General features: G+C 40.7%; 1 protein-coding gene across 1 annotated transcript; it reads left to right on the forward strand.

Annotated features, from left to right (window-relative positions):
• The first annotated feature begins 11052 nt into the window (after window positions 1-11052).
• Window positions 11053-15270, forward strand: LOC149244468 (uncharacterized). Its single transcript, XM_089371550.1, has 3 exons — window positions 11053-12757; window positions 13115-14393; window positions 14493-15270. The coding sequence occupies exons 1-3, from the start codon at window positions 11053-11055 to the stop codon at window positions 15268-15270; spliced, it is 3762 nt and encodes a 1253-aa protein (XP_089227676.1).
• Window positions 15271-26361: the final 11091 nt, after the last annotated feature.

The following is a 26361-nucleotide window of genomic DNA, read 5'->3' on the forward strand; positions in this document are numbered from 1 at the left end:
AGCACACATAACCTGCTTGCACATAATCTACAGATTGCCTCTAGATATATAAGTGATTAGGCACAAGCCATTGCACATTTTGAGGATATGGAAAGGTTACTTGGGGATGATTGTGTGCATGCATGTATAAGGAGATGGAAAACCTTACCACACATTCTGTAGATCAGGGAATATCATTCCCCAATGAGGATGAAAGAGGAATTAAGGAGAGTGCAAATGTACAAGCGCTCCATGCAAAGGTTGAAGGTCAATTGGATTGGCCTCAAATTGAGTCCCCCACTACTGCTAGGCATGCTGGAAGGCAAAAGAGAAGAAGAAGAGCAAGAGCAGTGGGAAGAGATAGACAGGAAGGCAGGTTTCTATGACAAGGGAGAGGAGACCACATCAGAAGCATGGGATGCTAGGGAGGCCACCAGGGCCATAAAATATGAAGAGATGGACTAGGTTGCTCAGAGGATGAGTAACACTTTCAGTAGGGGGGTGATGATGAGCCTCATAAATGGCTAATTATATGGGCTCATTTTACCTCCTAACCTATTCAAATCAACCATTCTCTTAGCTTATTGTATGATTTTTTGATTATATTTATGCTTATAGTGTGAGTTGAGTTAGTTATGATGCCATGTGGTCTAACATGTGTTTAATGTATATTATTGATGAATTTTGTGGTCAAAGTCAAGGATCCAGTGGACAAATGGCAACAATAACTTGAAGTGTACAAAGGAGAGGACTTATAGGAGGGAATCTCCCTCATTTATTACTCCCCACTTCGAATTCCCCTTCATTCAGCTCAGAGTACAAGCAGCCAAGTCATGCATTAGCAGGTAGCCGAGCAAGTGGAGGATGACTGATGATTATCTCGAGTTTTGGGAGCCAAGCCTCCCTGATTTTAAGGAAGTTGTTGGTAGCTTCATTTGTATAAGTAGAGAGGCCTAGGGCCTCACTAGGGTTGGATTTTTGTTGGATTTTTACTGCAGTTTTTCTTATGTAAACTCTGCTCAACTTCGAGCTTATTATCTTGACAGTTCATGTAATCTTGTTATTGTTTTGAGAATAAAGATGGAATCCTTTTTGAGTTAGCACTGAGTTACCTCAGAGGGTTGAAGCTCTTGGGTTAGGGCCCAATCCAAGTAGCCAGGCTCCTATTTACTTGTATTTGTATGTTTCATTTCAGTTTGTAGATTAGGTTGTTGTTAGATGCATTTATTTTATGGTTAAGAATAGGTTGCTTTTGATGATTTAGTAGTTTGATTCCATTTGTGCTTTCTATAGCAGATTAAGTAGTGATAAAGAAAAGATTCAAAAGGCTAGCAACAATGCCTTGGCCTCTCTTCCTCCATTTGGGACAATGATTTGAGGCAAAGACCCTCTTGCTGCCCCAAAAACATAGATTTTCCTCATTCACATGACTTCTAGTGTTTACAGCTTTCTAGTTGGTTCGTAGTCTAGTTTAGCTTTTCTTCAGAACTTCTTCATCATGCTCATTTCCTTATTTTCAAAAGTATTTTTTCATGATTTCCTTTCTTGCAACATTCCTCAGCATTTACTTTCATAGATCATAGTTCAGACTAGCTTGATGCAAAACTCTATTTTTCTAGATGCACTCATTTCATTGCTTGTTTGATCTTATTGGTTGACTGTCAGTTCCTTTGCAAAAGATCTCTTCTAGAAGCAGGCCAACCTATTAGCCATTCCATCCTACAGGTCGCCCAAATTTCCCCTTAATTCTACCTTAGTTTCCTGCATTTTCCATAGAATTTCTTCCCCTCTCCTTGAGCAAATCCAATCATCTTCCTCTCTCCTAATGATTCTTGGTAGACCCTAGGTGCCCTAAAACTTCATTCCAACCCTCATCCACCTTTTCCACCCTCTCTCACACCCTCACAATAGCCAAAAATGCTCTCGGCCTGCTCCTGTAGGCCTCCTCTAGAATGTTGTTTTTCCTCCTGTAGATTTCCTGTGTCCTCTTGTAGATTTTCCTGTAGGCTTTCTTTTGAAGGCCGAGTATGGGAAAAGCCTTCAGAAGGCCACCTGAGACCTCCTAGGACCCATCCACACCATCTTACATCCTCTCAAGTCCCCAAACTGCCCTTTAACGACACATATTCGTTGCCACATTCACAAGCAAATAAATTACATGCATGACAAATTCACATAAAAATACATAAAAATCCGAAAAGATGATTTTCGCTCATTTAATTCCAGAAATAGCTTAGTTAGATGTTGTTTATTTCCTTGAGTAGGTAATGGCATTCTTTTCATGGTTTTCATATCTCTTTCTGCAAAAGCAGAATTAGTTGGTTAATTAGGGTTCACTAGTTTTCTTTACATTTTAGTCTTTCTCCTTTCTATAGTCAGAGTAGTATCTGTAGAATAGTCTTTCCCTCCTTTCATCACATATAGAGCTTCTTCTAGAATCCACAGAAGTTGGCTTGAGCTCCTAGTGATCTTGCGCCAGCTAACCAAGTGACAACCTACAGTAAGAACTAGTACTTGTGCATACAACACCGTTTCTTCCAAGTTTGTTACGAACTACCGAGTTGATAAGAGTAAAGTAGGCAGCCCAGGAGTTGCAGCATTATTGCTGCAATATTGGTTCTCACCAGTATTCCCATCAAAATTGAGCCTGACAAGATCTTGAATATTAACGCTAATCATAATAACCTTTAGCGTGAAAGGCTAATACAAATTCTTCAAAAACATAAACATGATTTTTCTTGGGAATATTCTGATATAAAATGTATCAATCCACAACTCTGTACACATCATATTTATATTGAGAAAGATTCACAAGCCGTTTACCAGCCTCAAAGAAGACTAAATCCACACTTCAGGGACATAGTAAAATAAGAACTTCAAAAACTTCTTGATGTTAATTTCATATATCCCTTTCTTTTATAGCTAGTGGGTTTCACCACCCATAGTAGTCCCTAAAATGAATGGAAAATGGAGAACTTGTGTTGACTATAGATAGATGAATAAAGATACACAGGAGGATCATTTTCCTCTTCCTTTTGTGGACCAAAGCCTTGACACTCTTGCTGGAAACAAATATTTTTCTTTCTTGGATGGGTTCAGCAAAAATAAAAATAAAAATTTCCCCAGAAGACCAAGATAAAACCATGTTCACTTGCTTGTGGGGAAAATTTTCATATAGGATCTTACCATTTGGAATGTGTAATGCACCAAGCACTTTTCAAAGGGAAATTCTCAACATTTTTTCTAATTTTATTAATGAGGGACTTGAACTACATGTGGAAGATTTTACCCCCTATGGTAATGTTTTTGATCAAGATATTCATAATCTTGAAAAGGTTCTTGCATGACATATAGCCACCAAACTATGCCTTAGTCATGAAAAATGTCATATGATGATGACAAAGGGCACGATTTTGGGACATTTTATTTCTGCTACTGGCATTCAGGTAGACTTAGCTAAGATCAAGGTAACTCTTAAACTTCCTACTCCTCGAACACATACAAAGGTACATAGTTTCCTCGATTATGTTGGTTATTATCATTGTTTTATAGAAAAAAATTCAAAAATAGCAACACTTATATATGTACTAACTGAACATGTGGATTTCGAGTGGATTGATAAATGTGACATTAATTTTTCAGATCTAAAAATGTTGGTTTCAACAGCACTCGTGTTGCGAGGACCAAACTAGAATATACCATTCCATATATCCTCAGATGCATCGGATACGTCGATAGGAGCAGTCCTTGGACAAGAAGAGGATAAAAAGAATTATGCGATTTATTACACCAACAAAAACCTTGTGCCGGTTGAGTTGAATTACAATGTGACAGAAAAATAATTTTAGTTGTTGTTTATACCATAAATAAATTCCGCCATTATGTAATGGGATACCCAGTTTTTCTATACACTGATCATTCTGCCATTCGTTATTTAGATAAAAAACTTGTTACCAATGGTAGAATAACTCATTGGCTATTATTGCTGCAGGAGTTTGACATTATCATAGAGGATCGCCCAGGAAAGGAGAACCTTGTTGCAGATTTCTTGTCAAAAGTTCTAGCTGTAGTATTTTTCCCCAGTTGAGGACCAATTCATGGATGAACATTTATTTTTCATAAAAATTAGGACACCTTGGTACGCTGATGTTGCGAATTATCTGGCAGTCAAAAAATTACCATCACAATTGTCATCCCAAGAAAAGAAGCTTATGATTCAATGTAGCGCACACTTTTCATGGATGGACGGTTACCTTTTTCATATAGGGGTCAATCTTCAAAGTTGAATATGTGTCAGAGAAGACAAAATTTATGATATCCTTAGGGCCTTTCACGATGAGCCATGTGGAGGTCATTTTTCTTATTGAAGAACTGGATATAAGGTACTATAGATGGGCTATTTTTGGTCCACAATATTTAAATATGCAAAGAAATATGTCAAGATTTGTGACAGTTGCCAAAGGATGGTCCATCCCATTCAGTCAGGCGAAATGACCCTTCAACCACAAATTGTATTGGAACTGTTTGAAATATGGGAAATGGATTTTGTAAGCCCCTTTAAGCATCCTTCAAATTAGAAAACATATATACTAGTTTTCACAGATTATGTGACTAAATGGGTGGAAGCAGTAGCACTCCCAAGGGCCACATAAGAAGTAGTTGTCAATTTTATGTTCAAACTATTTGTTCGATATAGGCTTCCTTGGGAGCTTGTAACAGATGGGGGATCACATTTCATTGCTCATAAAATTTCAGCCACACTGCAAAATTATCATATTAAACACAGACTCGCTTCTCCTTACCATCCTCAAGCAAATGGTTAGGTGGGAAAACACGAATAAAGTGTTAGAGGTGATTTTAACCAAAACAATATCTACAAATCGTCGAGATTGGGCTGCCAAGCTTCCGGAAGCCTTATCGGACAACCTGGAAAAATAACACTGGTTGTTCACCTTATCAACTCATTTTCGGTAAGGAACCCTTTTTTCTGATTGAGTTTGAGGTAAAGACTCTAAAAAATGCCAAAGAAGTAGGATTGGATCTTGCAGAAGCACAGAAACAACGCTTACAACAACTCAATGAATTAGATGAAATACGTCTTCTTGCTTTACAACGCACTGCCATAATCTAGCAGTAGAGAGCTAAATGGCACGATAGGTTGATCAAAAATAAAAACTTAAAAAAAGGAGATTGGGCATTGCTATACGACTCAAGATTCCAAGACTTTCCAGGTAAACTTCAAACAAGGTGGCTTGGTCCTTACGAAATTACCAAGGTTTATGAAAATGGAATGGTACACCTTACCACAATTGATAATTTTGGTATTTCGTTCCTTGGCAATGGGCATCGACTTCGTTTGTACCATCATCCACTCACCTTAGAATATTTCCTTCACAAAATTGATAATGACGCCAATTTTTAGGTTATAGCTGACTGGGGAAATTTCCCCGTGGTCACAACTAGGTAAATTTTTCTTCGAGATCTTTGTTTTATCTTGTACATAATGTAAATCATTTTATTTTGTTTTGATATTTCCATCACAGTTGTTGTTTCTTAATATCATTTGTTGTTTTCTTAGTTACAATATTTGTTTCCTCAGATACAGTTGTTGTTTCCTTAGTCACGGTATTTGTTTCCTCAGATACAATTGTTCTTTCCTCAGACACAATCGTTGTTTCCTTAGTCACAACAATTATTTCCTTAGTCACAACAGTTGTTTACTTAGTCACAGTTGTTGTTTCCTTAGTCACGATTGTTGTTCCTTTAGTCACAACCATTGTTTCCTCAGTCACAACATTGTTTCTTTAACCACAATCATTATTTCTTCATTTGTGGTGATTTTTTCCATTAGCTTATTAATGTTGTTTTCCTTTTAGGGAAAGGAACATTTCTTTTTAACCTTTCTTCCACATGATGGTGGAAACTAACTTGCTTAATGGTTATTATTGGAGAATATTTTAGGAGAAATCATTATCAGAATTTTGGATTTTCCATGATTTTTAATCCATTTTAGTATTGTAGAAAAATTACAAAAATGCTTGTAATGAATTCCTCTTATCACCACTTCAAAGGAGCATATTTTCACTCCACTCTTCAAGTATTACATGATCATAATTTTTCAGGACAAAGTTAGCAAGCTAAAAAGTAATTATTATCATACTTTTTATACCATCCCTAGCTCATAAGGAGTTGACATGCCACCCCATTTTTTAAGATTAATAAAAATTATAAATGATAGGAGGTATCATCACAAGTTGATTGACCATGATCATAGGATCTAATGGAGTGACATTACCACTTCCCATCACCAAGCCAGGGTAATGGCCTTTGGCCTTCGGGTCAAAGGACAATAGGTCTCATCACAAGTCAGCTTGTTCACCTCATTAGCTCTAGTGAATGGCATTGTTATTACTTGGTTACCACGCTAGAACAATGGCCTTCTGTAAATGCTTCAAAAATATATATATACAAAAACAAATTTTGAAATTTCCTTAGTAAATGGGACAATGGCATCTCAAAAGGTTAAAAAGGAAACCCTGTCGAGGCTATGGATGCCTGCTGGCAGCAGAGGCCATGCTTGTGGTATTGAAGTAAAATTACAAATTACAATATAGCTTGGCTACTTAGTTCCTTCAAAAATTTAAGATTATTATATTTATTATGGATATTTATAAAATCCTCTTGGAAAACAATGATGACTGGTTGATTAATGAGTATTTCATTATAATTCTACATGCTAGGGATACTTTTTCAGAATTTCAGCATTCTTAATTAATCTCTTTTATTTTCTCTAATGATGCACTTAATGCAATTTTTGTTTCCATCCATCTAATTCCTTGTATAAATATCTGCATCCCCTCATTCTGTTTGCATCCTGCATGGGTTATGATAATTTGAGTTATCATTACAACACGAGTCATAAAATATTAATGATTTCCTCATAAGTCACAAATATACGCTGCTTCCTATTTTTTGTTTTGACAGTTACCTTTATTGAATTTCATTAATTCACCATTATCCTTCAAACGTGCCAAACTTACCATCCAATCAAAATTTTGATTTACAACCACGGAAGGCCTTTACTCTCGTTGGGGGAGGCAGGTTGACACTGACAAATGGCTGTTATTTGCATTTTCGAATACCATTGCATGGCATTGAAGCTCTATACTCTATACAATATTATTATTATCATACATTGTGAATTATATTGTTTTTAGTTGCAAGATTGCATCTTGTTGAACAATTAACAATGGGTGGGCATTCAGTCTGATACGAACCCATGCAATTACAGGTTTCAGAACAGGTATTCCACATCTTAATTCGAGGTGGATGGATACAGTATTTTGAGCGATTACAGGGGTTCGACAATGAGGTGGCATTTGAATTTACAAAGAGTTTCGACAACGGCACAACAGTGGTGAGAAGTATACAAATACAGGTAAGTGAAATTAAAATAGCGGAAGTAACATGGCTCATGACATAAGGATAAAAGTGTTACGAGATACACACCTCTCTTTAGAATGCATCCCTTTTGTTTCTGAATACTGGAGAATAATTGATCAGAAAAGGGAAGGGGTATAACCCTAATTTATTACTTGAGCCATGAAGGGAAGTAGCAAGGATTGTCCAGTGATACATCACCTATGATGGGATATACAACATGGTAAGAGGGTGTCATCTCAAACAAATGGCATCCCTAAGGCAAAAGGTAACCCTGCACCTCCCATACTTTCTCAATTTAGTATTGCATGAGACTACTACTAGATTAAGGAGATCCAAGGATCAAGCTTTGGTCGTAAGTCACCATGGACTTATCAAGTTGTTAATCATAAGAATTCTTAGTCAAGTTCAACAGACTTGGGAAGGGTTTCTTGGAAACCCTGATGTTGGTCAAGAGATACCCCTGGAAAATAAGACAGTCGTTGGAACATATGGAAATGTTTCAGGTAGTGATGAATAGCCAGAGAAATATAATTAGGAAAATTTGAATGAAACTCTCATGACAAAAAACATCTCACGAGGAACGGTACAAACTACAAAACCTTAAAAACTCAGCAAAGTAGAAAAGAGAATGGCATCAATTTTAGCTTTGTTACCATAAAAGAGGATGAGGTTAGCTAGAATTGTGAAGAAATGACAAAGTTCTTTGAACCCCCTTTAGAAGTTACCAGAAGAAAAATCAGCCCAAAATGAATCAACTTCGGAACAAATGGAGCAGGAAACAAAAGGAGCCCAAGCATTAGAAGGACTATAGATTTTTTTGGATACTACAGATTTTGGAGAAGGCATGACTACTTCAATAGAAGAACTCATAGTTAATTATGAAAATCCTCTTGACCAGGAAGCTTCACCAAATTCGCTGACTGCAACCTCTCATGTTAATTCTTCAGATATTGTTATCCTGGAATCAGATAATGATCATGAAGTTTCTCCTTCTCAAGAATGTTTTGGAGACTCTATTGCTACTATACTAGAGCCTCCCTCTCTGGAGGGAATAGATCCACAGTCCTTCGAAAATTTGATTGATGAAGAATGAGATGATGGCATTGACTTTTCGGTCAAACCTCAAATTGATTCTCCTAATGTAGACTCCCTAAAGTCTAGGACTGATAGGACGACAAGAAAATTTGACAAATTACCGATAGGTAAACCCACTCAGTAAACTATTGTCGAAGACGACGGAATAGTAGTTGTTGTTCCCCCTCCAGCAACCTTGGTTATCACTTTTGATTAGATGCCCATAGGTACTAGAGTTAGGAGAAATAAAGGAAAAGGGAAATTTAAGAAGGAAATTTATCAACTGAAGAAAGAAAATAAGAGATTACAAAGAATGGTGCAACAATTAAAAATTGGTTACATGACCAAAAGAAGTTGCATAGAGATTATCTGAAAATGCCTAAAAGAAAGAAGGAAACTCAGGAAATGGAAATCCATACTGATTTCATATCTATCTTTAATGAAGCCATTCCTTAGACAAAAATTGTTCTTGCTTCTATCGAAATGGGAACCCAAACTGACCCTGAGGAATAGATGTTGGAAACTCCTCCTTCCCTTGTTGAAACAAGAATTCAGATGGATCCACCATTTAATTTTAATGAAAGAGGAGTACAGAAAAAGGATGTGCCTCCCTACACTCCCTTGATTATAGAAGCATCAATCAGGATCCTGCACAAAGCTATGGAGAAACAACAAGAGACCATAGCAAGATATCAAGGAGACGTGGTGCCTTGGAGGGAACATCAGGAGTTGCTCCAATGATTTAAAGCACTAACAACAAAAAAATATGAGACCTATGCACAAACAAGAGCATTTGAGAAGGATGTATAGAGTTTAAAGGACCGCCTTCAGAAATTTGCGAAGAAAACAAAGGAAATTTTCTCAATTTATTTAGATGCCTTGGCATGCAGGTCCCCAACTTTGAATTATGTTTTATATTTTCTTGAACAATATTTTTTGCTCAAAAGCAAAGTCGTACAATTTGGAAAAAAATATTAGTTTAAAAATGTGTTGGAAAAACAAGAGCTGAGCGAGCTGCGCCGCGGGGGTTCGAGCACGACCAGACGAGCCTCGGCTCTCCTCGACCTGCCCCCACGGGCTCTAAGCCCTACGCTTCACACCAATTAGCAACCCCTGCTTCACGAATTTAGATCTGATCGGATCTAGCACACCGATTCGCTGACTGCACTTCGAATCCAGATCTAATCGGATCTAGACAGCTAGTCGCCCTTCTGGTTAGGGAGAGATCTCTACTGTGCTGCCTCTGTGGCGGCCGGCATTAAGCCTGATGGAGACTCAGGGTCATGATCCACCCTCTGATCCTGCCGCAGAGGCATTCCATCAGCTCCTGGCAGGCTTGCCTCCAAAAAAAAGAAATGAAGCCTCTAAATTTCTCAAGAAACTAGATGAAATTCCAGAGATCTGTCTGCCTCTGGAGATTCCCATGCAGGTAGCTTTGTCGCTAGCAAAACGGGGACTTATTGGCCAATTCACAGGACTTTGGCCATCCTCAAAAACTACAGAGTAATGGATCAACAGGAACTGGACGCCTCTGATCAGCCAAAGTGTTACCTCATACTTTCTAGGGCGAGGTTTCTTTCTCTTCAAATTTACCTCTAGAGAAGACAAAGACCTGATCTTTAGAAATGGCCTGTACTTCATGGGTCCTCAGGGCCTCTACCTAAATAAATGGACACAAGATTTCGACCTGGCGGTAGATGTTCCCAAGGTTGTTCCAGTATGGGTTCGTCTCCCAAATCTGCCTGTTCACTGCTGGAACTGGGACTCCTTGAAACACATCGGCAACTCCCCAGGGAAATTCATAGATCGGGCAAGCAACAAGGACCAGTACGATTGTGCCAGGATTTGCATGGAGGTAGACTTAGAAGAAGGCTTACCAGAAGCAATAAAAATCAAAGTCGGCAGCTGGTCCCATGTGTAGATCTTGGATTATGAACAGCTGCCTTTCAAATGCAAGAAATGCCATGTATATGGGCACTTCGCTAGAAGCTGTCCGACCAACCCAGAGCCAGAGAAAGGAAATGAAGAGGGCTGGAATCAAGTAAGATGAACCAGAGCCAATCAAAAGGGACAAAAACAGGGTGGACAACCGGGCAAAGGCAACCCTCAGATCAACGCTCAGAGACCCCCTACAAAAAAGACACAAGAAAACAAATTTGTCCTTCTAAGTCAACCGACAGAAGGCATTCCAGAAGCAGAGATCCAAAAGCCAGAATCCTCAAGGAAAAGCACACCTCCAGCTTCCCCCAAAGAAGCTGAGAATCCTAAAGACACGTTCCAAGAAGAGGAAGAAGAAGAACAAGAAACTGAGGAGTCAGAAGAAGAAGGAGAAATAGGCGAATCCCAAACTTCGGTGAGAAGATCTGCAAGGGGTCGCAAAACAGACAAAGAGAAAAGAGAGCAGCAGACCTACAAAGATAAGCTACAGGGCAGCCAACCAACGCTGGAAAAGCTTCTTGCCTCAAAGCCCAAAATGGTGAAAAACCAGCCCCAAGGCTCCAAGGGAGCCCAACAGAAGCATAAATAATGAAAGCTATCTCCTGGAACTGTAGAGGTATGGGGAGCAAAGTTAAGGAAGAAGGCATAAGAAATCTAATAAGAACAGAAGCCCCAGATATACTTCTCATCCAAGAGACCAAAATGGAAGAAAAGCTCTTCCTGCAAATAAGCAAAAATTTGTGGCCCAAAAGCGAAGCAAGAGCTATTTCAGCCAGGGGTGCCTCAGGAGGAATCGGTACTCTATGGAACTCCAACAAATATGCACTCACCTCTGAAGCAACCAACACTCATTGGTTGATGTTAAAGATGCAGAACCTTGACACAAAGGAAACCATCACTATCTTCAATGTATACTCTCCAGTCAACATAAGAGAGAAAAAGGAGTGCTGGGATACTATAAAACGACAGGCAGATCTGACAAGTCTGGAAAATGTAATCATTGCTGGAGATCTCAATCTCACTCTCCATTCATCTGAGAAGAGGGGAGGAAGCATAGTCCGAGATCCGGCAAGAGAATGGGCGGAGGATCTTCTGCAAGAATGGGACTTGATAGACATCAAACCCTCAACAGGTAAGTTTTCATGGTCTAACAAAAGAGTAGGTCCTGGGCATATAGCTGCCAGGCTAGATAGATTTTTCATCCAAAGTTCTTTCCTGCTTCTTGGACTAGAATCTAGAATGCATATTCTCCCATGCAGCATCTCGGACCATAAGCCGATAAAGCTAGAGCTGCTTGCCCACCTAGATCTGGGCCCCATTCCTTTCCGCTTCAGTCCACTCTGGGTAAAGGAACCCCTATTCATGCAAACAATCAAAGATTGCTGGAGCCAACCTGTCAAAGGCTCACCTTTCTTCATTTGGGAGGAAAAACTCAGAAGGGAAAAAAGAGTTTTGAAACGCTGGGCAAAAACTCTTCCAAATCCAGCAACTGAAAGGAAAGTCATCAAATCCTCCCTTGCCTCTCATCAAACTTGCATGGAGAGCGCCATAATCATAGAGGAGATGATAGACCAGGAAACCCATCTACAGCAGAACTATCATAAGGCCTACTTGGCAGAAGAAGAATACCGGAGATTAAAATCGAGAAATCTCTGGCTGAAAGCAGGAGATAGGAATACGGGCTTCTTCCACAAGCAAGCCCAAGCTAGGAAAAGTTTCAATACTATTTCTGAGATCAAGGAAAATAATGTTACGCACAAGGAATTTGCAGACATCAAGAAAGCAGCCTATATGCATTTCCAAAATCTATTCACTGAAGATCAGAAGATGCTCCTGCATCAAGAGCTGCTAGACATTATTCCTCAAGCAATCTCTCCCCGTATGAACAGGATCCTAGAGGCCAAAATCACAAAAGAGGAAATTAAAAAAGCCCTCTTTGACATGGAGCCCGACAAGGCCCCGGGACCAGATGGCTTCTCTGCCAAATTCTTTCAAGTTTGCTGGCCGATTGTGGAAAAGGATCTTCTTAAAATGGTACAAAAATCTCAAAATTCTCAGAAAATAGGAGGCAGCACAAACTCTGCTTTCTTAGCTCTCATTCCAAAGGAAAAAGGAGCCAGCAATTTCAGCAGATTTCGCCCGATCTCGCTATGTAACACTGGGTACAAATTAATTACCAAGGTCATTGCAAACAGGTTGAAGCCCATCCTACCAAAAATAATTCCGGAAAATCAAGGAGGCTTTATACAGGGAAGGCAAATCGTGGATAACTACACTCTCATTCAAGAGGCAATACACTCAAGTCTCCACCGAAAGGAACAAGGTATGGTGATCAAACTAGATTTAGCAAACGCTTTTGATCGAGTCAATCATAGATTTCTGTTAAATGTAATGTGTAAATCTGGTTTTGGAGCAAATTTTATAAAGTGGGTCTGGGCTTGCATCTCAGAGCCTTGGATTTCTCCCCTAGTAAACAGAAGAGACACATATTTTTTCAAAGACTAGAGAGGCCTCAGGTAGGGATGTCCTCTTTCCCCTCTGCTCTTTGTCATTCAAGCCTCTGTCTTCAGTTTTCTGTTAGATAAAAAAATGCAAGACCAAGAGATCAATGGTCTGTGTATAGCCAGAGGGGTCAAAAGCTTAAACCATGCCTTATTTGTGGATGATACCTTTCTGTTAGGTAGCGCCACCCTCTCCTCAGCTTCCAAGTTTAATACTGCCTTAGATGTTTCTATCAAGGCTTTTGGCAACGCCCTTAACAAGAATAAATGCCATATTTACAGCTGGAATACCTCGCCAAGAACTCTATCTGCTATCTCTAGATGCCTGGATTTTGCTGCTTCATCCTCCTGGACCTCTTTTAAATACCTGGGCCTCCCTATCTGTCTCAAAAGACTCTCCGTCAAAGACTGGCATCCTCAGCTTGAAAATTTCAAATCTAGAATTCAGTCCTGGGGCTTTCGCTGGCTCAACGCTGCTGGCAAGTCAGTTCTTGTAAAATCTGTGCTTTCCAGCCTCCCAATATTCCATTTTGCAGGTCTCCTTGCTCCTTCAACCATTCTCAGCAAGATGGATGAGTTTATGTGTAGATTTTTTTGGAAGGGCGGAAAGAAAAATGAAAGGAAAATCCCCCTTATCAGTTGGGAAACCATTGGCAAGCTGTTGTTGGAAGGTGGCCTAAACTTCAAAAATATAGGTCACCAGAACGTGGCTATGGCAGCAAAGACCATCTGGAGGATCATTGCGCCCAAACCTGGATGGGCTCAGCTTGCCTTATGGAAAAAGTATCTCATGGGATCCCGATTAAGATGCTTAGAGAATGAATTTCAAGCTCAGAATTCGCCTCTCATTAAGCAGAATTCATCATTCCTAAAACTCTGCACCAAAGCAGGCCCCTTAATCGGAGATCATTCTTATTGGATCCCCGGGAATGGTAGGAGGATAAATATCTGGTCCGATCGAATTATGAACAGGGAGCCAATCGAAAATAGAATCGCCACCAGGGAGCTGCGCACGTGGATGAACAATAATGGGTTGCGCACACTATGGGATATTTCGTTGTGGCATGAAGAGACCTGGGCGGGCTGGAAAGCTGCGGTAGTGCCGGATCATCTTCGCAAGGATTGGACCATGCTGACAGAGCAACTACACGGTCTAGCCCCCACGCAGAGGAGAAAACAGGATCGCGAGGGATGGGGAACGCAAAACAGTGGATACACCATGGCCATGGGCTACAGAAAACTAACTGAGAAACCGCACGTTCCTCCCGATCCACCGCCATGGCATGGAGTATGGCGCACCCCCTCATGGCAAAAGATGGATTACTTCGCCTGGCAGCTCTGTCATGAAAAAATTCTCACCCACGATATACTGCAAAGCAAAGGAATCCAGGGGCCTTCTATATGCCCATTGTGTAAAGAAAAATCAGAGACAACTGTGCATATAATGCTGGAAAGTTCGTTCTCCAAACGAATCTAGGGCTTCTTTGTTCAAAATTTGAATTCCAACCCCTTATTGCCAAGTTCCATTGTGGATCTATTCTCAAAATGGACAACCAGATATCCAGGACAGCCTTCAAAAAATCAGGTAGTAAAAACAGCCTGGGACATTCTTCCAAAGATAATATGCTGGCAAATTTGGCTTGAACGTAATAGAAGAATTTTTAGAGGCATAAAACAGAACAGCAAGGTTTTAGAGAGCAAATTTAAAAGCCAAATAAAGGAATGCCTAGCTGACATTAAAGATGATTCAAACCTCAGTCAACAAGACATCTCCTGGGGTACACTCATTGGCTTGCAATTCCATCCAGCAAACAGAGCTGTTCCTTCTCACAAAAATTGGCACATAAGAAAATCTGAAGACGACTTTAAAGAATGGCTCAATGCGCTTTCAAGACATACACTTTTCTTGGATGGGGCAACAAAAGGAAATCCGGGCAAAGCTGGTGTAGGAGGGGTCATAGTAAACCAAAACGGGGAAATAATTCACTCCTTCGCATGGGGGCTTGGACATACAACCAGCGTGCAAGCTGAAGCTCTAGCTTTATATCAAGGACTCAAGATCCTCCAAGACACAAATGTTGAAACAGCCAATGTAATCGGGGATTCTCAAATCATAATAGATGCAATGGCTTCCAGTGCCACTGTGACAGATCTCAAGCTCACTAGACTGATATCCAGAATCAAGGGGCTTGGAAAACGCTTCCAGAGATTAAGCTACTTTCATGTGCTGAGAGCCTTTAACAAAGAGGCAGACAAAGAGGCCAATAAAGCCACTCTACTCTCAACAGGAATCAAGCAGAAAGACAAAGAAGAAACATGGGATCCCATACCTTAAGATACAAGATCAAATGTTTTACTGTCTTCTTTTAAAGCAATTTGTTTGTATCTCCAAATGGGGGGAAATAATTAAAAGCATGGACACCAGATCAAGGAAGAACTTTGTAAGAATAAGATGCATATTCACTCACAAAAGTGACCCGCATCAGAATAAAGAAGACCTCTATGTAATCAGATTATTGGCATTCAGCCCAAGAGGAATATAAATACCCCATACCCGTTTTCGTCAAAAAAAAAAAAGTGTTGGATTTCATTTCTACTTTCCAAAGATAGGATGGGTATGCAAAGTATCCTCTGTGTTAGTTGTATATGCATAATTTCTTTTTAGAAGAATAGGTGGAAGAACATCATGTTCCATTTATTGGAGGCATCCAATTTTAGGCCTTCATATCATTTGCCAGACACTAAGTGAAATGGGCTAAATCTTATACATTCTTGAGGAGAGAACATGGCCTTGACCTTTGGGTCAGAGGGGAGCCTAGGAACCCCTTTCGTACACATATTCATCATGGTATCTTTATAGGGAAACGCGATGTTACTTTTTCACTTTCACATACTCATTATGATGTCTTGCATTCAAGGATGGAATATTTGGAAGACATCAAGGATGAAGCTCTCCATGGAGCTAAGGAAAGATGGCAGGCATCACCTGTTGAAGTAAAAAATAGAGAAACCTTTGGATACTGCAATTTTCAGAATGTCATGACCAGAATAGAGGAGTATGTTCAAATGGTATTGGAAAGAGGTAGCAACTAGATAAGATGCAGGTATAGGTTCCCTATGATCTAGTGCCCTCAATCTTTTTATAAATATGACAATGATTTATCATAAGCAGGTAAGTATGTGGCTTTTGAAGAATTCTAAAGTAGAAATGGATTCAAGCATAGAGGAGAGGAAGCTTATGAATTACCAACTTGATTGTCTTACATGTTAATAATTTGTTTGCATGAGGTCATGCAAAAAGGTTACTTGGGGGGAGATGTTAGGCCTCGTAATTGTCATAAATTCATTGCCTTACATCTTAGTTTTCATACTATTTTATAATTATTTCTTGTAAATATATCATGATAACTTATGTAGTATGGGTTTTAATAGTGTTTTGTATGCACTTATTGTTTTATTTTTTTAAGAATGGATTTGACTGATAAATTTCTATTTACTTACACATGGATTCTTATTCCGGGCAGAAACCTATTGATGCATTGGCTTTTGATGTTGCTTCCTGGAATGGACATAAGAGATCGGGTAGCATCAGGATCTTATAATCTATTTGGAGTAAATTAGTTGAAGGCAAGCTCCTGACCTGATCCTCCGGATGTATTAAAGATCTTTGTGGATTAAATAGGAATCCTGGGAATATTTAGATTCTCAAGATCACTTGTTATTAGAAATAGGTTTTTTCCCTTATATTATCGATGTAATATAAAAACTCACATTAAACCTCGAAAGGGGTTGGTTGTTCAAGTTGTAATATTTTTTTGACATAAACTCAGATCTGCAAAGACATTGACTGTAATTGGTTTTCCGTCATTGAATTGAAGAACTTATTTCTTGAAGTTAACATGTTGTTCTGATTCTCTTTAAGGTTGCTTGATTCTAGATTTGGGCCCGATCTTGGAACCAACATTGTATTCTCTTGTATCATGAAATTGGTGTTTTATTCTATTGTTTTAGTTGTTCCTATTCACATAATTTCTCTTCATTTCTCATTACTTGTTCATTAAATCTAATGTTATGTTTGGATCAAGTTTATTGAAATCGTTATAGAATAGATCTGTTTTAGTTGATTTGTTGAGAGTAGTGTTCCTCCTTTCCACTTCTCTAGATTATCATAGGTTGCTATTACATTTACTTAGTCGATTTTAGTAATATGATTATGTCGTATTACTTTTCTATTATGTAGTTCTTGATCCTTAAGAAACAACTTGGTATCCAGTAGATCCTCTTTTTTTGTTTCCTTAGAAGAAATTAAAAGTTAAATATTTGAATGATTAAAAGTAGATCCTCTTGAAATTAAAAGTAGATCCTCGTGATTCATAAAGATTTGTGAAGTCCGGAAAGCGATGGAGATAACCAGAGCCTGCGATCGATCAAACCCTGCAACGGTGGTTGATCTGCTCCACCGGTCCCTCTCAACACAGGGGATCCGAAAGATTTCTTGCACCAGATGGAAGAAAGGGAATTCGACGGCGTGTGCCTGGGCTACGAAGCTCATGGAAATTGAGCAGAGCGTCGACAGAGGGAAGGCGTCTCTCGAACCCTCATTAGAAGGGACACTCCGGAGCTATTACTCTGTAGGGTTATGGCACAAAGCGATCCTCATGGACTCCAACGTATTGCAGGCAAGCCGCCGGAACTCAACGAACGAGGAGCTAGAACTGGGGCATTTTTACTCTCCCCTTTCCATGCACAAACTAAACCCTTCGCTCTCGCCTCAGAGCACGAGGAGCAATGGCACGGGGGGATCTGCAGGTTTTAATATTGTTTCGGTTGTTGCAATCAAAGATGGTGGACTGCATGATGCAGATCTGGCCCCTCTCCTAAAGGAATGGCCCAAATACTGCAGATCCGGTCTGGATCTAACTGATCTGGCCACTATTCGAGAACAGGCAGCACCCAGACAGCAGCCCGGTGACATTGTGTATAGATCGAGCAGAGGGTTTGAAGAACTAGACATACAAATGGCAGATCCACCCACTACGGGGTCAGATCTGGAAGATTTGGACGCAGATCTGGTCCAGATCTTCATTAAATCAACTGAGGGCAAACACCACTGCATGCGGCTCAGTAAGGGAATGAGCATACATGCGTTAAAAAAGGAAATCCAGGGATATCTTGGAACCCCAGCACAATACCAAAATCTTATATACGCAGGATACAGTATGCAGGACAATCAAACTCTCCAGCAATACGGCATCACTAAAGATTCAACCATTATCTTAAATCTCCGACTGCGTGGCGGAAGCACTGGAACCAGCTCTAAGAATACAGGTTCCTTTCGGGATGCTGTGAAAGGGAAAGAAAAAATGAAAAATAAAGAAGCACCACCATCAGAGGCGCCAGGACCCTACATTGTTGAACAAAAGCCAGAATCACCAACGCTACAAGTCTCTATGCCAGAGGTAACTAGTTTACATTCTGATTTATGTAAAAATGCAGTTATTTGCAGATTTAATGGCTATTGGCCAAAATCAGATGCCCTGCACCAATGGATCTTTACAACATGGACATCAAGCTGTGAAATTTACCTTTGTCCCAAAGGGTACTTCATAGCCAGATTTAATACAGAGCAAGAACGAGACAGCATTATCAATCCGGGGCCTTGGTTCTGGGGCAGTGCTGGCCTCTTCCTTACCCCCTGGTTTCCTGATTTCGATGCTAATACAATGAAAGTCACAACGATGCCTGTATGGGTGAGACTACATGGTCTCCCTCTACACTTTTGGCACCACAAAGTATTAGTTGCCATTGGGGATTCCTTGGAGAAATTCCTAAAAATGGATGAAGACAGAGCTATCAGGGGAATATTTACATTTGCCAGAATATGTGTAGAAGTGGACCTGAGTCAGGGGTTACCTGACCACATCACGTTGAACTTCAATAACTCTCAATGGATACAACAGCTCGACTATGAGAACACAGCGTTCCGGTGCAGGGGATGCATGCAAACAGGGCACCTTCAATATGACTGCCCTTTTGCTCGAAAGGACATCAGGAGAACCAAGAAACAACAGAAAAAGCCCAAAGGCTGGCAGCACACCGAACCAGTGGAAGAAGAAGACACAAACGTGGAGCCTACAGAGAACCAGACAGAACCCGATACTCAAATGAGACAGACATTTACTCAGGAAGAGAACGCTCCAGCTACACATTTGGGGCCTCACATTTTGGATCTGCAACGAGAGCCACAAATGGAAATAAGCGGCATCAAAAGAACCCATGGATCAGAGGGCTCGGAATCAGACAAAGAACTCCACCTAATCCCTATGGAAAATCAGCTAGCCATTATTACACCCACTCCCGACTCTGGTGGTTGGCGACGGGTGGAGAAGAAGAAGGGCAGAAAAGTCTAGTCATATTGGAACTTTTTTTATCTTTTTTTCTCTACATCTTGTAGCTTCCTGTCACAACAGGAACAGTCAATGCAAATTTGTGTTTTTATTTACTCTTTTTTGCTGCCTGTCATTACAGGAACAGCCATCTGAATATGCATCATGCATCTGCAAAATGTAATTTTATCAATATGAATAAAATTACGACTTTTTTCTTACGGGAAAAAAAAAAGTAGATCCTCGTATTACTACATTTTGAGTTGATTTATATAATATTACAAATTTTGTTTTCAGCGGGATAGAAATAGCTAGTCATACCAGCATTTATCTGCATAAACTGTGTCAATAACCTTGAAATAGAAAAATGAAGCCTCGGGTTGATGAATTAACGTATTGTAGTTGATTGGACCTTTTTAGGAACGATTAATTGGTTCAACACTAAGTGCTTCTTTCTTCTAATCACCCTCGTTCCATATTCCAAGCATGAATGTGGTGATCAAGAAGATTAAACCACCTCCACCCTTAGGATTTACCACTATCCGACGAAAATTGGTCAAGGGATCACTAGGCCCAAAATAAGAACATAAAAAACTAGGGCTTTCCGAAGATTAAACCACCTCCACCCTCAGGTTTACAACAAGTTTTCCAAAATCATCAAGAGATCATAGGCCAAAAATAAGCTTGGATGCCTCAGAATTTCTTCACCAATACCTTGAGGAATTTTTTTGTCTCGACCCTTCGACATTACTGCAATCCTACCAAAATCGGTCAAGGGATTACTAGGCCCTTAGGAATTTCCCTAAGACTACCTCACCCGGTTCCAAAACCATTTAGCACTCCAAAGCTCAACCAAATAAGGAACCCCATCATACCATGACTATCTAGAAATGGAAAGGCAAGGTTAAAACCATTATCACACCTAGAAAAACCCATGCCCTTAATAGTAAGTGAAGTACATGACAAACAAACTAGGAAATCACACATGCAACCTATTACCTACAAGTTTTCTTGTTGAAGCTGCTTGATCCAACTTTTCCTTGCTAGTACCTTTCTTTTCTTATCCTTCCGTTTCCTTCATTTGCTTGCTTCCTTTCTTTCTACTCTTGGTTCTCTTATCTCTCTGAAAGTATTTGTTGGGCATGGAATCCCCCCATAGCATGTTTTGGGGCTCAAAGCCCAAGTTTTAGTCAAAGGTTTTGTAAGAATCCATGATTTGCAGGCGCGGAGCACGAAGTATAGGTTAAGGCATAGGGTTGTCCGCCCTAAAGTAATGTAATGAAATGTAAAGTCATGTTGGCCTACCCATGGTCCGTGGACCATGGGATTGTATAAATAGAGCAAGGCTCGAAGTTGTAAAGATAGCGAAGGAAGAAGAAAAAATAATACAAATGGTTCAAGCTTAGAGTAGGAGTCTAAGTGTATTGGGTCGTAGTAGTACGAAGAGACTTTGCGGCTGAGTGCGCAGAGGCATAGTAGAGTCCACAGCTAAGTGTGCGGACCCCTGCAGTTGAGTGCACAGGGTTGTGTTGAGTCTGTAATTAGGATTGAAGATTAATAAAGAGAAGTTGATTCCTATTTCTGTGTATCTGTTGTGCATTACCTTCTTTACGTTTATACTATTTTATTTATCGTGTGCATTGATATGATTGCTGAATATGTTGTAATAATCCTTAGTCTTACATAAACAAGTTAAGTAACGAAATTATAATAGATTAAATAGAAAGGGACTTGGATATTATGGGTTACGCCCTGAGTAGGGCTGCGCGGAAGCAGCATCATAGGTTGCAAAGGGAGAGCAAGTGCGTGTAGCGATGTGCGTGGAGGGTCAAACCGCAGACCCCCTGAAGCTCATCAAACATCCCCAGGGTGCGGAAACCTAGTTCTAGCACCCTCCCATAATACTTCGGGTGAGACCTCAGTCTGCACTCTGCGGACTGTTGCCGAAAGTGTAACAACCCAAAATAAATATGTAGTTAATTTTCTAATTAATATCAGATTCAATCAAATTAGCACTTACCTATATTACCTGTAATTGAAGTATGCTTACCGCAACAAGGTTTGGGGACGACTCTCCACCCAACCCTAGGCTCAATTGTGCAAGGATTCTGCTACAACTGGCCACCCCCGAGCCTCAATCAACGTACTACTGCCAGTGCTCCTAAGTCTTAGTATACCATTCTTCCAAGAGAATGAAAGATAGAATCTCGAAATGATAGAATGCCAGAATCCTCTCATCTTCCTCGCCATCTATTAAATAGAACAAACATTGGAAGAGGAACCACATGCACACACTCCATGTGTCTCATGCAACTTTCTTTGATTTCTTTCTTTTTGATAGTGTCCTTTTCTTGTTTTATTTCCTTATTTTTGATAGTTTCCTTTTCTTGTTTTATTTCCTTCTTTTTGATAGTTTCCTTATTCTTATCTAGAGCTTTAGTATGGTTATTACTATATTTTTTTCTTTGTATATATTTTTAATCTTATTTATTATTTAACATTTATTATTTATTATTTTTATTATTATTAAGTGATTTATTTATTATTATTTATAATTTATATTATTAATTATTATTTTTGTATTATTTATTATTTATTATTTTTATTATTTTTATTTATTATTAAGGGGAGAGATATTACAGAAAGGGCTAGTAGTATCAGGATTTTCTTGGCTAAATCACCTCTGAACCTGGGTCAAGCCCATACAAGCCAACAAATGGTTCTGTTGCCGAGACCGGGATCTGCATAAAGGATGTCTGATGTTGTGCCACTGGAATCCAATGAAGAAAGAAATTGAAGAGTGGTTGGACAAGAAGATTCACGAGTTCGTGGCACAGGAATATAGAAATCCGTGAGTATCTAAGGAATAGTGGTTAGATCACTACTTGTATACGGAAATCCATGAAATTTTCTTTGCATCCATTCCTTCTGAGTTGTATGAGTGGATCACGAAGTTAGCAAACATATAGGGAAGTTGTAGACTCGACAAACCAATAGTGTGAACTTTAGAATTAGTGCGCAGACTAGAAGCATTAGGAGATAAGATAGTGCGAGCTATGGACCATTGGCTCAACTAAATAATAGGAGGATTTATCACTGAGTTCGCGGTCGACACGACCGTCAGCTACAGTGAGGCAGAACGACGTTTTCTCAAGGGACCACGAGGTAAGTATATTAAATCTTTGAACACTTGGATTAAGATGCTATTGTGTGAAAAGTGGGTTATGCGAATAAATTAATGTTTGGAACTACGCGAAGCGGGAAGATCTACAGAAGCGGAAGTAGTGAAGAGTTGGAAAACAGTCCCTTAATTTCACCCTCGCGGGAAAGCGAGGAAGAGCTCGTGAAAGTTTCTCCAAGAAGTGCGGTCAGTCTAATAAGGTAGCGTATTCCGCACTTACCACCTCCACCCACACCACCACCAGTCTCACTCTCCTCACTTCCATCTCCACCCACCCCACCTCTGCCACCACCACAGTTCAGTATGGTGAGTGTGATCAAACTACTAGTATTCAGAGGAGTGGGAAATGAAGATCTAGACCAATTCTGATTCGTGGTAAGAGCAGTATGGGAAGCACAAGGCATCGTGGATGATAATATCAAAAAGGCTATGCTGGTGAGTGCGCTGCAAGATCGTGCATTAACATGGTATATCAAGCATTCTAATGACCACCCAAATGCAGGAATCGCAGAGATCTAGGCCGCGTTGAACAAGGAATTTAGCAAGCCAAAATTAGAAATGCAATCAATCATCGGGTTTAAGGAGATCGCGATGTTCCTGGGTGAGACCCCCTGGGATCTGGACCAAAGGCTAAAGAGTATGATTAGTGAAGCCAATATGACATTAACAGATGCACAACATTGCGCATGGTTTGTGGGCTCACTTGCGCCACACTTAAGGATGGTGTTGTCACAACAAAAACTTTCCACCCAGGCCGAAGCATTGGAAATGGCAATGAGATTGCATGAGACCCCTATACAAGACCCTGTGTTGGGAGTCCAACAAATCCATGCGCAACTACAGAATCTGTGTCTGGAAATGCAAAGTTTGAAACAAGACAGGACACCTCAGCCAGAGGTGCACAAGGAAGTATGGTGCATAAAATGCAAAGGCCAAGGGCACGACAAGGACCACTGACCAGTGTTCGAAAACTACTTGGCAGGAGGAAGGTCGATGTCGTTAAGACTAGAGGCACAGGCAGGGCTGAGCACGACATTTTCCCTATGGTGCACGATCTACCAGATAGGAGGAAAACACACTACAGACAATTTTCATATGTTGCAGAAGTACATGTAGACATCCCAACAATTGTTTTTTAATTTCTACAAGTCGGTAGGCCATGATGAACGCACTTGCCAAAGCTACAAACTAATGATGGATTGGACTCCTACCTATAGGGTGTAGAACGAAACGCGAGCCCTCGACCCAAATGCAGGGATGGCGAACGATGTATTTCAGGGGCGCAGTCGGGGTCGAGGTGGAATGGGACCAGGAAGGGATCACAGACAACTAATTTGTTAAAATTGTGGAGGGCCAGGGCACTATGCCCGTGATTGTACAAAACCAACAAGAATATCATGTTGGACTATACATAGTTTGATCACGAGGCAAAAGACTGCCCTTCGCTGATAGCAAGGATGCACGAAAAGGGGGTACTCCAACCCCCTCCGACCCAGAATTTACAAATGATTAGGTCTGAGCGTGCTAAGAAGACCCAAATGTAAACATGATGCTCAGGAGCGGTATGACCACGGGAGATGATAAAGGGAAGTAGCTAGAAGAAAGCACATGGGTTCACAAGGCTCCTACAAAGAAACCCAAGTTTGATTTAGAACGTGCGAAGGAGACATTCATGGAAGCTAAGAAGAGCTTCACGGAGGCCTCCACTTCAGGTAGTAAGGATCAACTCGAACTAGGGATGGATCCCTCAATGCTCACTACCCTTCTAGAGACATGCATGAAACTGCTGTGCGACAACAAGGTGGTCAAAGGAGTACAAGAACTTATCACTAGGTGCATAGGGTCAGGATGATCCGGATTTAAACAGGAACGCAACAAATTACAGAGATAACCATATACACAAAGATGCAGTGGAAATAATACTTCATTTCATTAATGGAAAATACTGAAATATGCTTACAACCAGAAATGGAAATAAACCAGCTAGGGCGATGGTAGCTTATCTCTGAGCAGAGATGTGGTGGCTACATGCCTCTGAACTGTGTTACAATGAGGCTCGAAGGCCTATTTATTGTTGAGAAACAATGGAAAACCCTTAACATTCTCCAAAACCTAACCCTAGGAGATGAAACGCCAAACTGTGGGCCCCGTTTGGGTAAATTGGTACATCAACTTCCCGGGGTCGTAACTTTGGCATACAATCTTCGTTTGACGCGTACAATAGCTCGTTAGAAAGATCTATCCGAGCACTACCACTTTGGGAAGGGAAAAATCGGTCCATGGACCCATGTTGCCCCCAGATTTCCCAAAAACGTTGTTTAGGGCCTCAAAACGGCTCCAGACGTTCAGGACCCGAAAAACTGCTAAAAATAGTAAGTTGTGCTACAATTAAGGAAACTGAAAATGATGAGAGAAACAATGGTGGGGATCCAGGTGGACTTGGTAGGTGGCCACCAATATCCCCTGGATCATTCCTCCCCCCTTAGGAAGCAATGGTCCCCATTGCGTTGAGTTCCTCCATGAGATGAGGAAACTTTTGCTGAACTTGTTCCCTGGTGAGCCACTTGCCCTGTTGAAGGAGTTGGCCTGCTTTGACAACTCGATACAGTTGGATATTCTATTGGTGAGTGTTCTTGATCTGTGTGTCCATGATCCGATCAGTTGCAGCTTGTTCCATGCAATCTAGATTTAATTCTGTGGGTTTGAGCTGTTCTGCAATGTCGGATGTGTCTAGCAATGGTGGAAAGTATGGTCGAAGGCAGTCCACATTGAACACTGGGTGCAGGCCAAGGAATGGGGGAATGCTGAGCTCAAATGCATTGTCTCCAATAGCCTTAGTAATGGTGTAAGGACCATATCGGAGTTGTCTCAATTTCTGATATGCTCCAGTAAGGCGTTCCTTTTGCAAATGCAACCAGACTTTGTCGCCCACCTGAAACTTGTGTGGCACCCGATGTTGATCATGTCGCTGCTTGTACTTGGCATTTGATTTCTCAAGAATGTCATGGACCTGCTGGCGAATATGTTGGATGCACTCAATGAAGCTGGTGGCCTTATCTGTTTCGGACTGGACATGAGCTGAATTTATGTGAGTAGCTGCAAGTGGCATGGCCACATCAATGGGGCATAGTGGCTGGAATCCCAAACCCACCTGAAAAGGGCTATGGCCAGTGGAGCTGTGAAGAGCTCGGTTGTAGCTATGCTGAACATAGGGGAGGCTCTTGTCCCATGTGCGTGGATGCTTTGAGCTATACATGCGCAGAATGTGCACAATCATCCTATTGACAACCTCTGTCTGGCCATCAGTTTGAGGATGGAAGGCTGTGGACTTCGTGAGTTTGGTGTCCAGCATTAACCAGAGACTGGACCAAAATGTGCTGAGAAACTGACTGTCCCGATCTGAGATGATAGACTGTGTGATCCCAAAGTGCACCCACACTCGTTCAAAGAAGAGTTTAACAGTGGCTTCTGCTATGATATTCTTCTTGCAGGCCACCATAATGGCCATCTTCGAGAACCCGTGGACGACCACAAAAACACAATCATTTCCATGCTTAGTGGAAGGAAGGCCTGACATGTAATCCATGGAGATGGATTCCCAAGGTCGACTAGGGGTAGGCAACGGGGTATATAGGTCATGCTTCTTAATGGTCGGTTTGGCAATGGCACAGGGAGTACATGATCTGATGTACTTCCCAACATCCTGTCGAAGATTCGGCCAATAGAAATAATTTTGCAGTACTGCCACTATTTTCTCGACCCTGAAATGCCCAGCAGCCCGACTGTAGTGTGCTTCCCAAATCATCTTGGCACGCTCGCTTGAAGGAACACAAAGGTGACCCAGGTAGCATAACAAGGC

This window comes from Pinus tabuliformis, chromosome 8, assembly GCF_031772625.1.
Source record: "Pinus tabuliformis cultivar Carrire ecotype Pingquan chromosome 8, CPIR1, whole genome shotgun sequence".
NCBI classification, from domain to species: Eukaryota; Viridiplantae; Streptophyta; class Pinopsida; order Pinales; family Pinaceae; genus Pinus; species Pinus tabuliformis.